This window comes from Hyposmocoma kahamanoa, unplaced genomic scaffold, assembly GCF_003589595.1.
Source record: "Hyposmocoma kahamanoa isolate Upper Pololo Valley unplaced genomic scaffold, ASM358959v1 64, whole genome shotgun sequence".
Classification (NCBI taxonomy): domain Eukaryota; kingdom Metazoa; phylum Arthropoda; class Insecta; order Lepidoptera; family Cosmopterigidae; genus Hyposmocoma; species Hyposmocoma kahamanoa.
In genome coordinates, this window is record NW_020653852.1 from 14,528,627 (window position 1) to 14,542,146 (window position 13,520).

Here is a 13,520-nt window from a genome sequence, read left to right on the forward strand (position 1 = left end):
TGGCCGCACATTACGTCACCATTGACCTATTACAACACTGATTAATTTTATTTTCTGCAGTGTCGATGCCACCTGTTACTATTAAACAACAACTTGTAGCTTTACATTCGCAATTCTGGAGTACAAAAACAAGTATTGTATGTGGCACTAATCCATATTATTATTTTTAGCTATAACCTATCTACAAATTGTATGTACATGATTATTATAGTACTTTGGCAACAAGTTAGAAAATGATCGAGTTATAATACTTTTGGTATAGCTCATTTTGAGCGTAGAAAGAGACCAAAAGACTCATAATCATAAGAGATACAATAGTCCTAATTTATAACAATTTTTTTGTCAAGATAAAAGTCGATGTCGTTAAAGTTTCATTAGGGAAGAGAAGTGAGTTGGTCGTGTGTATGATGATTTCACCGGTAGATGCCAGCACAAGCTATACGAGCCATACTTTGCCTGCTTCGATGGCATTACGTTCCTCAAACATTAATCTGGAAGGCTTCTCTGGACATCTTGTTGTCGGGCGTGTGGGAGGAGTGGTGGTGCGCGCTGCGCTTGCGTCGATGGTGGCCCTCGCACTCCGTGTCGTCTGAAAACCGCGACGGTGGGTGGATGTGGTCGTTGAACGAAGGGTAGTTTGATATACTGGAATGCATATCGGTTTCTAGGTTTATAACAGGCTCGGAATTAGAATTAATTAAACCTTTGTTTTTGAAAAAAATTTGTGGACTTCTATAAAATTATATTGTTTGGGGATTTTAGACTCCAGAATTAAAATAAGCTTTAAATTTGAACTTTAATTCCGCACCATACTTATGACATTAAAAAGTAACTTCAATTTTGAAAAGATTATTATTAGAGAAAATTTAGTAAATCTTGGTGGACGTAATTACCTGAATGTTGTCTCGTCATTGTGACTACTGTATCCGCTCGAAGACCGCACGTGTCGTTTACCCAGAGCTCCGGCTTTACCCTTTCGCGACGGAAACGCCTTGCGAACCACGCCGCCTATTGAATTTTCTGATGAAGATGAAGATTCTTCGCGCTCTACGCTTGGATCTGGAACAATATTGACATGAAATTATAAAAGAGTTCAAAACTTTAAATCACGAATTACTCAAACTATACTTCGTAAAGAATTGCCATACTTTTTCATTTACGGAAATCCAATACTTTCGACCTCCTCAAAGCAAGTGGAACTTTTGGAACCTGAAATCTATAAGCCATAGTCTAATAATAATAATAATATATATATATAATAATAAAATAATAATAAATAAAACAATAATAAAGTTGAACTACTTCATTTATTGATTTTCTGTCATAACGCAGGTCGTATCAGAGATCAAACCTGCAACTATCTAATTGCAGGACGAGGACGTTGTTCCTAAGTGATTAAATGTGCCCGACAATCAAACCAAAAGTGAAATGGTAAATTTAGGCCATTTCGAAACACATCACTTGCAGGTTCATTTTTCGTTTGACAAGAGAATAAAGTGAATAACAACAGGCCATAAAGCAAATTGTTTCCTATTGGTCATGGCTAACACAACACTATACATATTATAGTTTTGTCTCTGTTGCACTATATTGTCTGGTGTTTCGTGCCCAAACAGAATTTCTGCGAACGAAGCCGAAAAGTACACATAATGTACATACATCAAACTGAGGCACACTAAGCAAAAATAATTACTGGGAAACAACTTTTATTTTTAGGTGCATATTAAAAAACGGTCGTTTTTTAGGACGCGCAATGTAATGCATGCAACAGAGTGCATGAGTGTGAGTGTCTTCGATCCGCATTCAGTCTTGTCTTATCGTATATACTTACTAAGCGAAGTGGTCATGTAGTCTTCGTAGAACTTTGACTGCTGTTCAGTTCCAAACGTGGGTTTTTTCGCACCACGTCGAGAATAGAACTGAACTGCACTCGGATGTTCAATCCCGTAAAATCGAATTACCTCAGGCATTTCCACGGGCCATGCCGTAAAATAAAACCATGCTGACACAGCTCTTAGAAACACATATAGATACACATAGCGGCAGTCGCATTATGTATGCGTTCGATATTAATTGCGGTTTCGTTAAGGGTCTTTTTACACCCTGTAAGTTTTGTACAATTATGTTGTTATATTTAGCTGTTGTATTCTTGGCGTAGTTCTATTGTTTCCGTTACCTATATTATGTTTTTTATCTTGACTAATAGCATTTTAAGTTATAGAAAATATCATAGATATATAAATACTAACAAGTAGTAGGATGTGCAGGTCTGAGCCGTGTGGCTGACTCGCTGTCAGAATGTGGTGCGCTCGCGTCATCGCTCTCGTCGTTCTCGTACTCTGTAATTGGCAGGTGCAGCGTTAGTATCTTCTTCACCTCCGAGTCCGTTGAGCCCAAGTTGTCCGATTCTGCAATATAAAGTCCATTTTGTTAGTATCAAGTAATGAATGGAGGAAATTGATGAATAATGAGTTTGATGGTATTATGCTACGAAAATGAATTGACAAGTTTACATTGAATGTGGGCAGGTTAAGTCGTTTTGTTAACGTTGTTGATAACGGAGCATGTGAAGTTTTCGTAGCACACTAACAACAATTCAAGCTTGTGACATGAGTTAAAAAATAAGTGTCAATCCAAACAATCATGATGAAAATACGAAATGCAGCAACCAACTTTGATGTAGGCTAAATACGAAAGCGTAAAATGCTAACTACTATATTTCACGTAACATTTTAATGCAAGACCATACATATACTCTTTTTTTTTATAAATAAAAAATATAGAAGCTAATGTCCATAGTTTATATATACTGTGTGCATGCTTACCTTTATAAATTACAACACCAGTTACGCTTCCAACAGGTTGCATAAAAGGTGATTACTTTGGTCAAATTTGAATTTGTCATACGGGTTACAAACTTAATTAATAGAAAGTGCAATCTACGTAAAATAAAATGTAGCTAACTACTTATAGATAAGCTTTTTTTAAATAATGTGCAATCTATGGTTGGGATGTGATATCCTGACCTTGGCTTTCTGAGTGCGGGTCTCGGAGTCTGTTGCCTTTTCTTCGCACTTTTGTGTACTCTGGTTCTTTGCCCTGAAATTTGTAAATTAACAATGTTTTTTTATTAATAGAACAAAAAAAAACAATTATTAATGTAAAGCTCGACACAAAGAAAAATTCCTTCGATCTGGCTGGTATCCAACCAGTGCCTTCAGCATACCGAGCCTGACGCTTTCACAACTAAGCTTCGGAACAAACTAGCAGACTTTACGAATTTTTCTAAATCATAATAGACTAGTGGAGTAATTTCACAAAAAAATATTAGATATCATGGTAGTAAAACATCGTGATATAAGTAAACTTAATATCACAAATAATAATAATATTTTTTAATAATGGAAAAAAGTGCATATTTTTCGCGAAGCGACCACGTCGTGTAGAGGTCAACACTTTCGTTATTTTTTATGGTCCAAAAATTGTAGAATAATCAATTATTTGTGTTGCTTGCATAGTGGCAGTAAAGGGATGACTCAGTTTTAGAATATATATCAATTGTAAACAATTCTACTTCAATAATTTTTTGTATTCATCGTGAGTCTAAAAAGCTTGTTGCGTGATGGTTTTCTACTTGAAAATGGAGAACTATAATTAGTTATTTTTCATTATAATTACAATGAATGGATATTCTGGAGTAGCTTTATAGAATAAGCAGATAGAAGTCACTTACCTTATATTTGTCATTTTGTTTCAAGTCATGATACACAAAGGACCCTCTGACGGAGTGGTAAGGTCCACTGTATACGTTGCCGCTGTAGCTGCTTTCGCTGTATGCCGTCGGTTTCGTCAGTTGGAACGTCGCGTACGGACAGATGTCTTCTATGTATTCTGTTGGGACGATATCGTAATGTTAGGTGAAATTCTATAACGCATACACCACGCACTTGAGTGCTTGCCATTTTTGTCAATCGGCGTCAGATAGTCGTTGGTTGTTATCCAGGGTGCACCAGATGTACAGGAAAGGCATGGTACGTCGTGCGGTGAGGTTTCTTTTTAACCGAGTTAAAAAACAATAGGAGTGTCTCAATTCGATTTTTTTGTATGTTAAGCGATAAGTGTGAACAGATTTTGATGATTCTTTTTTGTTGGAAAGAGGGTACCTCAATATTGGTCCCATTTAAATTTGAAGAAAATATTCCACCTCTGAGGGTGGCGAATTAGGTGATGAATGCGGTTTTGCACTACTGTCAATGCTTTCACAAATTTCTACTTTATGATCTTCGTGTTGGATTGTGTATTGCTTTTGTCAAAACTCTTGTCCCTCCTTACATAAAATGTGTTGATTTGCATTCTCGTATCTCATATTTATAGAGGTTCATTCTATATCCAAAACTGAACCCAAGTCACTAAAAAAAACAAATCGAAAAAAAAATTCATAAATTCTTATTTTTTATTTAATTACGGTAACCTTGCTTGATCCAAAGGCCATTGACTTGCACACGTGGCACAGGTACCGGCAAGCATTTGAACAATGACCTAAGCGCAGAAAATATGCATTTTAGATTTATTTGGTGGTAGGGTACGGGTAGGGACGGGGGGGAGTATCGTATCGAGCGCGTGATTGGTAGATCATCAGTCGAGCTTGCATATTGTGTTTACGTTCCGCTAACATATCGCGCACAAATTCTAGTTTCTCACGAAATGCCCGTGGTTTGGTATGTAAACAAGAGTTAATACAAAAAAAAAACCGTTACCAGGTTCACCAGACCCATCAACTGCGTTCTTATAACGATAGAAACGTTTATTTTACGCAGATTACGAGTGGAATTATCGAAAATCGAAGAATTGCGTGCAAAAATCGTCTCTGGATTTTTTTCGGCTTTTTCTGTTGTGAAGAATGTGCTAAGTTGAAACGATACTCTGCATATCTGTACTCTACGTATCTGCTGTGGAGCTACTTTAGTAGTTTAGTTTAGTTTTAGTACTTCTAACAATATTTTTCATGTAACCTAAAGTTGGTAAGTACAAAATCCAAGTTACAAAAAATCTTTTTTCAGTAAACCTTTATTATTAATGTTAATAATTAGTAAATTATATCAATACTAGTACATAAACATTATTAAAAAAAGGTAAATTAGCGATCGAGAAAGATTACGTATCGCTCGGTAAAGCGCGTGGCGGGGGTCACTGTCCTCCGCGGTGTATGCAATTGGGGATAATTTTACAAAACTTTACTAGGTACAATTAGCCAGAATATTGAACACAATATATTTTTTAAATATTTTTACATGATTTAGCATTATTTCTATTATTGATTTCTTAACTATGGCGAGAATGCAAATCAACATACTGTAGAGGCCAAGCCAAGCTGGATAAAAAAATAAAAGTAGCGCCACAGCTGCAAGGATATGGTTAGATTCAAATAAGATAGACGATATTCCAGTGGAAGTACTTCAAGTTGGCGTGTGAGTAGCTGATTTAGAAGTTAAAATCATAATCTTCAATTTTAACGGAACTTTGAAAGGTGGTCTCACCATTCGAAGCATGTTTGTAATGGTGCTGCGGTGCGGGGTGCTGGGCGCGCGCTGCAAGGTACTGCTGGTCGCGGTTCACTTTATTCTGCAATTGCGCTACTGATGGAGATTCGCCTACGCCGCTTTCCGTAGCTACCGTTTCTGTACCGCCTGTTTCTGAAATCGTAGTGTATGTACATGTAAAAACAGTATCAAGTAATTTTCATTGTATAACTGGAGAATAAATATTTAGTAGCAGTATACCTCCTTGTGAAAGAGTTCGTCCAGGGAATTACTGCCACCTTATCTATTTCTGCCGCCTAGCAATAATGTTAGCATTATTGCGTTCCGGTTTCGAAAGGTAAGGGTGCTGGTGAAATTACAGGCATATGGGACTTGTCAACTTATGTGTCAGGGTGTCGGGCGCAGTGGCAGTGTCCGTCCGATCTTTGTGATTAATGCTCCGAGTGGCTCTGCTTAATTAATTGTTAGGGACAGGCGTGTCGCTTACCACCAGGTGGACGACTTGTTCGTCCTGTCACTTAGTACTATAAAAACAGGCAAATAATTGTAGACCTTTTTGTTCAAAAGCTAGGTCCTACCTTAATCTGAGGATTTCATAACCTGCATCCAATCATGCATGAGTAAATTCCTTTTTTGGAGTCTACGGCCAAAACTGAATCTGATTCTACATTAATATTGGCTCCATAAGCAAATGGTTCAAAATTTTCTCAAAGATGGCTGTCTGTTTTGCAAAACCATGGATAGACATCCACGCATCATCACACGTGCACATTACATATACGCACATATACATACGCGACAATTTATATTGGTTGTGTACAGTTAGATAAGAATTCTGTTTTTTTACATTAATAATTACTTTAATATATTTTTATAACCAATGTTGTAAACATGACATATTTTGTACACGTAGTGAGTTTCTTATTTTGTCTATAACAGATTTATAAAAGATGTATAAAAATGCTGAAGCAACTTTTAAATAAATAAATAGACAAATATTATCAGTATGTTTGATCTTGAACTAACTGTTTCTCCTGACAAGCAGAACTATGGCAATCAAAGCGCCCAACACGAGCAGCGACAATGCGGCTGGCAAGATGACGCGAGCGCCACCTAGCGATCGTGCCCCCGCTGCGGGTACAGGAGGCGATAGCTCGTTATCTAGCACTGGAATAAAAAAAAATGGGAATGAAAAGCTTATCCAAACTTCCAAACATATTATAAAGGAAGTAACTCTGTGTTTTACGTTTTCATGCCTAAACTGATGATGTCCTAATTTAATAAATTTTGGTATAGAGATAGGTAATAATAATAATAATTTGATTTCTGCGGCGTGTCACTCGCAGCACAAATGCAGAAGGCCGTCCTGCTCATGTATTGTTCGCCGGTTCTTGAACCTGAGTCCCTGACCCCGGCTGACTGTGCCAATGTAGGGGAATACCGCCTCTCACACTTAAAAATTAAAAATTTAGCTTTTAGGCCATGGGAGAGGCGAGAGTGCAAAATAAATATAACTAATAACGCATACACTAGGGAAACCGTTTATCACGGGTGCCAGGGGCACTCACATTTTTTTTACAATTACATCGAACGTCACGAGAGAAATAAATGTAGGCCATACAAATATTTCTCCCGGTCCGGGAATCGAGCTCGGCATCTCCACGTGTCAGGCCAGCATTGTAACCGTTCGGCCACGGCGGTTAGTTAATAATAAAATAATAATAATAATAGACAACTATACCAAACTGTCTGGTGTCAAATTAGAGAATTTCCTGTAGGTGCTATGAATACCAAAGCAACGGAATTCATTCTGGGGCACTTTGCAGAAAATCCAGACCAGAACCAATTTAGATAAAGATCATTTCCGAAATTGGTAATGGGAACCGGGAATCGGGAATCCAACCCGGGACATCGGCATCCAGCGCCCACAGCATAAACCGTTAGTAATTAAAATCTCCCCAGCATAAACATAAAGTGGAATCAGATATTTGTCAACTCTTATAGGTAACCGGCGGTCAAAATCACGCCATAAATTCTGCTGAATGTTTTATAAACACTTGTGCATTGGTTGCAATCCTTTCGCAGCAACAAACGTATACTCACTGCCACTAAGAGAATGCGTAGTAAAGTTGTAAAGAGCAACAGCATGTCCTGCGTTGTTGTGAGCGGTGATCCTCAGCTGGTATTGCGTCGCCGGTGTTAATCCTGTTACGCTGAATACACGCTCGGTTGCTTGCACGCTGTTCGATACCAGACGCCACTGGAATTTATTAATACCAACGTTTAAATAACAAGGGCAAAGTTTTTTCGTGGGTAATCTTACACAGCGTCTGTGGGATTCATCGTGAACAGGGCTTCTAAATCTAGTCATGGACCGCTCTCAAAATTTCAAAGTGCCCATAGACCTTTTTCGAAAAGATGACGCGCGTCTCGCTCGGTCCAATAACAGATGGCGGTCAAATAGTGCGAACATTCACAAAGATCACGCTCACAGTACCTGTATACTCACAACGTATATTGTTTACCAATTATTATATTAATGCATTATGTTAGGTAGGTTCGCCATGGACCCTGGCGTTCACTACACGGACCCCTTAGCGGTCTATGGACCACAGGTTAAGAAACTCAGATCTAGAAAGTGGACAGCAACGGATTTCCAAGTACTATAAGACTTATGCTGAGATTTATGAAACGAATTTTGATTTCGACTAAGCTAAAATTGCGAACTAACCAAGTTTTTCGTATTTACAAAGCGAACTTTGTTAAGTTTTGAGCATGAAATATCAAAGTAAACTCCAACTGAAGTGGTATAAAAGCGATCGACAGACAGCCGCCCGACGCACTATTTTGGCGGCATTACTCGAGTGTATCGAAGATTGGCTCGAATATTTGAATTAGCTTCTTTTGTTCAATTTTGATTAAAAATTGTTAAAGTTTAATTTAATTTTTTCTTAAACTTAGGCAAAATTCATTTTGTAAATACGAAAAACTTGCTTAGCTCGCAATTTTTGCTTAGTCAAGTCAAAGTTCGTTTTATAAATTTCAGTTTCAGTTACACTGCTAGTCCTGCGGACATGCGTGGTCTTCCTGGTAATCCCTTCTCCTTTAAGCATTTACAATCAGCAGTGGAATATCGTCTGTTTACTATTGCATGAAAGTGTTAAAAGAAGGTTTAAAGTTTATTCTGAAAACAGTATATTATAAATAATTACGTCAGCCGCATTTGTACAAAAAGTTACAAGATCTTCGGCGCGACCCATTCGACTCGGCTAGGTTGAAAACCAGAGTCACAGCCTAGTCTTGGTTGTGAATTTAGCTGAATGGGATCCTTTCGTATACGCCACAGCCGCACTCATGTCAGCTTAGTATTTTTTTAGTATAGTACAACTTGTTTAAATGTTTGCTACGCTGTTTTATTTGTTTCATTTCTGTTTTAATTTATATTACTTTTTTGTGCCTTTTTTATAATGTAGCGTTGTAATAAATGGTTTCTATTTCTACTTACCTGAGACTGGCTAATCTCTCGATATTCAATGACGAAATAGAGAATCCCACATCCTCCATCACCCCATGAATCCAACCATACTGTCACCGTAGTCGTATTAAGCGTTATCATTTGAGAATGTTTCGGTTTTACAGGCACTGAAAGAGGCGAGATACTATAGCCAGCTCAAACTCAAATAATCTGTGTTTCATAAGCATGTAAATTACATTGTCACATCGTATATTGAACTATACTACTCATTTGTAAGCCAAATTCCCATGAGAAGAGTGAGTAAGAAACGCAAGGGTTGCTCTTTGTGAGTAAATGATATATGTTTGTCATTTACAATATTTATTTCAAATATCCATATATCGAGGCGCTTAGCTCTTGTAGATCTAAACGGATCACTACCGTGGTTTTTTTGTCATCCAAGTACGCAGAAGCTGTATAATACACCTTACACACATTTGTACTCCTTACATACACTTACACCGTTAGTGTAAAGTTTTTGTTTCACTACAGTGAAATCTCGTCAAAGGCAAACATTGAATATTAACCGGAATATTATTATAGAAGCATTTCTCCTTAAATGAATTTGTGACTTTGCGAAAATGACTGTAACAACAGCCAGTTAATTATTCCTCGTTTTAATGCATATGTTTATCACTATTCTATCTACAAGAGTTTTGTCTATTTGGTATTTTAGACTATGCTAAGAAATCATGCCAGTTTATGATAACGTCATTGTCAGAACGAAGCGGAAATTCCTCCTCTCGCCGTGGCTGGTTACAATTTCGGAACTTTAATACCTCTGTACAGTGAACTCACCAGTTCCTTTGGTATAGGCGTGTACAATGTCACAAGGCAATCCAGTCCCGATCCGGTTAAAAGCAGTTATGTACAACTGATACCTAGTCCCACACCAGAGGTTGGGTAGTACATGTTCTGAAGTCCCAGCCTCAACTTGTAATTCTTCCCAGTCGCCATGTTCACGTTTGTAGTTTATTACGTAACCTGAAATGAGGTTCCTTGGGGTTATGTTGCTTTAGTAAAAGGTCAAAGATTTATGTATTTTGAATGGATGCAAGTTTGGGGTCGGGGATCTCTTACCACCAAGCTTGAGGGTACCCTTATATCTACCCCAGGATACTCTACAAAGGGCACGGCCCCTGCGGGCCTTCTGCCGAGATGTTCGAGTAGTATGCGCAAGCGGATCCTGGGGCGCCTCTCTATGGCGGTAGAGTTAACCGCTGGGTTTTAGTGGGTATACGGGACTACCGCCCAGGAGTTCAATGCGTAACGCATTTCCCAGCGATAAAATAAAGTGATAAAAAAAGTTATGTTACTTTAAAACATTTTTGAAATTTGTATCAGTTGAATTCTAATTATTTATTTATGATCTGATGATGTAGTTAGCTCATATCGTCGATGTTTTGTAGAAAGGGCGAAAGTTCTATTTCGAAAAATTTTTCAGGGCAGCATGTTAAAGACTGTTTCAAAATAGTTATGTCCTGTTTTAAATTTCAATTTTGGTTTTAAGTTTAAGTTTTAAAATTGTATTTCAAACAGGATGTAAATATTTTAAAACAGTTGTGAAACACAATAAAACATGCTCCCCTGAACAAAAATTTCGAAATTGCGCGTTTTCTACAAAACACCGGCAATATATAGTCCCATTGCGGGGCACAGGCCTCCTCTCATAATTAGAGGACTTAGGCTTTAGTTCCCACGCGTGCCCAATGCGGATTGGTAACATCACATGCATCCTTAAATTCCTTTCCAGATGTGTAATGTTTTCTTCCGATGTTTTTATTCACCGAAAAACTTTGTGAATTTCAAATTTAAGTTTCGCACATAAATTCCGAGAAACTCAAGAGGTGCAAGCCCAGAGCACAGACACGACCCACTGATAGAGAGGCGGTATGTCAAACATTAGGCTACCACGGCTGTCACGCAATCTAAATAATATAAACAGTGTCCCTTGGAAAATATATTTTAAACATCTTCAATTTGTTGAATTCATTATAATATTGGGTCTCATTTATCCATTAAAGGCAAGTGATTTTTAAGTAATTACAGTGACTACAGAAACGCTTTGATACAAGAACTTATCAACTGTACTACCTAATATAGGGCTGCCACCATCGCCTTGATCGCTCCACTGCAGATGTAGCGAGTCTGCATAAGAATCAACAACAGCCAACACAGGTGGTTGCGGAGGCACCTTTACTTCCACACTGTATGTCACTTCGTCGCGGCCATGAGGATTGTCCACCGTACACGTGTAGTTGCCGCTGTCTGCATATTGTGTCATGCTGAAAATAATTTGTTTTTATTAAATAAATAAATAACACATGTCGTGTCATAGATACATGTCGCAAGTGGACACACACATAGAAATTCACAACACACAGACAATTTATAATACTATACTAGTACAGACACCCAATCGCATACAAAGAAATGTCGCTCTCCTAACTTCGCTGATTGGGATGCTTAATTTGATATTTTATGCTGATCAATTGGAACCCGCAATGCGATTGTAATAATAATCGAAAAGGCCAACAGATGGCAGCTATTACATTTTTGTCCAGGTTATTGATCTTGTTTAGGCTCTGATTAAACATACATTAACATTAATAAAAACGCAAAGAAGCTAAGTCTATACTTTTAATATTTTGAAGTAAAAGTCAGTGCTAAAACGTTACTTAATTTCGAGAATAAATTTAAAAAATGCCATTTATACAATTTATTGCAAACGAACAAATCAAAACATATACCACTGCGAAACCTTCGATTTGTTATCTTTTCAATAACAGTAAACTGGAACGTTCAATTAAAATTAATTTTAATTGAACATTAAAATAATTTAAGATGTTGTTTAAATAGTTTTGCAATTCTTTTTTACATTTTATACTTATTATTTGTAAATGTCGCCATCTACAGTTTTAAATATGTACTACAGTGTGTATGAATTGATACCCTATGGTATTGACTTACAAGTCAATGCCCTATGGTAATACATTTTTTTTAACGAACACACTCATAGCCTCGCACTAGGAAGACGCTGTATTGCGGGTGTCATGGACACACACATAGATAACCACAAATTACACCCAAACTCACGAGAGAAATAAAATGTAGACCACACAAACATTTCTCCCGACCCGGTAATAGGACACGAGGGCTGTGCGTGGCAGCCCAGCGCATATTATAGATATATTATGGATATATATAACATTATTTAGATAACATTTGGTACACCTCAAAACCAAAGGTGCAATTTTTGTTATAGCTGCCATTTCTTCAATTATACCTGATGATGAGTGTTCCATCGCTTGTAACATTTTTCCTCAGAGTAGATTCTAAAGCAGCTCCGTTCATACTCCACATCGTAGAAGGTGTCGGCACCCCCACTTTGTTGCAGGACAGAGAGATGTTCTCTTTCCAGGGTGTAACGATGCTACGGCTGAATGATGTTATTCTTGCTGGCACTGCAAACAAAATTGGTATTGAAAATAGTATTCCAAAGTGACATCATCTCAATTATGAGACGTGAAAACTCCAGACTTCTGTCACGATTCCACATTTCTGAGGCTCGCAACTATATAAAGAGTATCTCCATAGGAGTATATCCGTAGCCACGTTGAGACAACAAACACTGGTTTGGACTTTTTTGGTGTTTGTTCGATTTTTGTATTAATAATAATAACAAAAAGAGTCTTTTCACTTAAATAAAATATTCAATAAAAATAAATATTGCTAACATCTTACATTGGATACGATTAATTGACTAAATCTCGAAAAAAATATTGAACGCATTTGGAAAAACAATCGGTAGCTACAATTATATATAAGATCCTACCTGAATCTGTGGGTAATACGGTTACAACACGTGTAGCCTCTCCTTCCCCAAGCCTAGTAGATGCGGAAACCCAGAATTGGTGAGTGGCACGTGGAGGAGATCTTGAAGTTTCGTGTGATAATGTGCTTGGTGATAGCATTCGTTTGTGAGTTCCCTCCTGAAAATAAGGCAACATCTATCCATTGGCTTTATCGAGTGCATAATAGAAAGAGATGCTAGTAGCGTAGTGTTTAGAAGGTAAAATTGTACCTGTCAGAAACCTTAGTAACTGCTAATCTAGAAGTGTAACGGTGATTTTCAAATTACTTGAACATTCGACCTGTATTTGCCTGTAACCATAGTTTGCATGTGTGTATGAGTCATAAGGATAATTTAGTTCTTACCTCTCTTCCATCTTCTATGACGCTCATATAAAGAGTATATCCAACGAGGACCCCGTTTGGTGAAGCCGGTGGAAGCCAAGACACTAAGATCTTATTTCTTGATGATACTACTGCTTTTATATCAGCTGGGGCTGATGGAACTGAAAAACATATATACAGAATCGGAGTCACTACTGTAGACCATTTTCCAGACCGGACAACCGATGATGAAAAAAAGTTTCCTAAAGGTCAGAGGTTTCTGAACAGTG

At 37.6% G+C, this 13,520-nt stretch overlaps 1 protein-coding gene across 5 annotated transcripts in view; it reads right to left on the bottom strand.

Moving 5' to 3' along the window:
- Nucleotides 1–13,520, bottom strand: part of LOC113231159 (Down syndrome cell adhesion molecule-like protein Dscam2) — a 134,151-nt gene that overhangs the window by 1,561 nt on the left and 119,070 nt on the right. Inside the window, exons 23-36 of one of the 5 annotated variants that reach the window (XM_026465358.1) lie at nt 13,273–13,412; nt 12,890–13,046; nt 12,341–12,518; nt 11,149–11,339; nt 9,853–10,038; nt 9,046–9,182; nt 7,644–7,800; nt 6,567–6,707; nt 5,538–5,693; nt 3,734–3,891; nt 3,027–3,099; nt 2,250–2,339; nt 894–1,059; nt 147–645 (exon numbers count right to left, since the gene is read on the bottom strand). In XM_026465358.1, the coding sequence (XP_026321143.1) occupies nt 480–645; nt 894–1,059; nt 2,250–2,339; nt 3,027–3,099; nt 3,734–3,891; nt 5,538–5,693; nt 6,567–6,707; nt 7,644–7,800; nt 9,046–9,182; nt 9,853–10,038; nt 11,149–11,339; nt 12,341–12,518; nt 12,890–13,046; nt 13,273–13,412 (2,096 nt within the window). In that variant the 3' untranslated portion in view covers nt 147–479. Of the gene's footprint in view, nt 1–146; nt 646–893; nt 1,060–2,249; nt 2,409–3,026; nt 3,100–3,733; nt 3,892–5,537; nt 5,694–6,566; nt 6,708–7,643; nt 7,801–9,045; nt 9,183–9,852; nt 10,039–11,148; nt 11,340–12,340; nt 12,519–12,889; nt 13,047–13,272; nt 13,413–13,520 lie in introns of those variants that run through there. The other 4 variants (XM_026465357.1, XM_026465356.1, XM_026465359.1 and 1 more) reach the window with 4 other exon arrangements.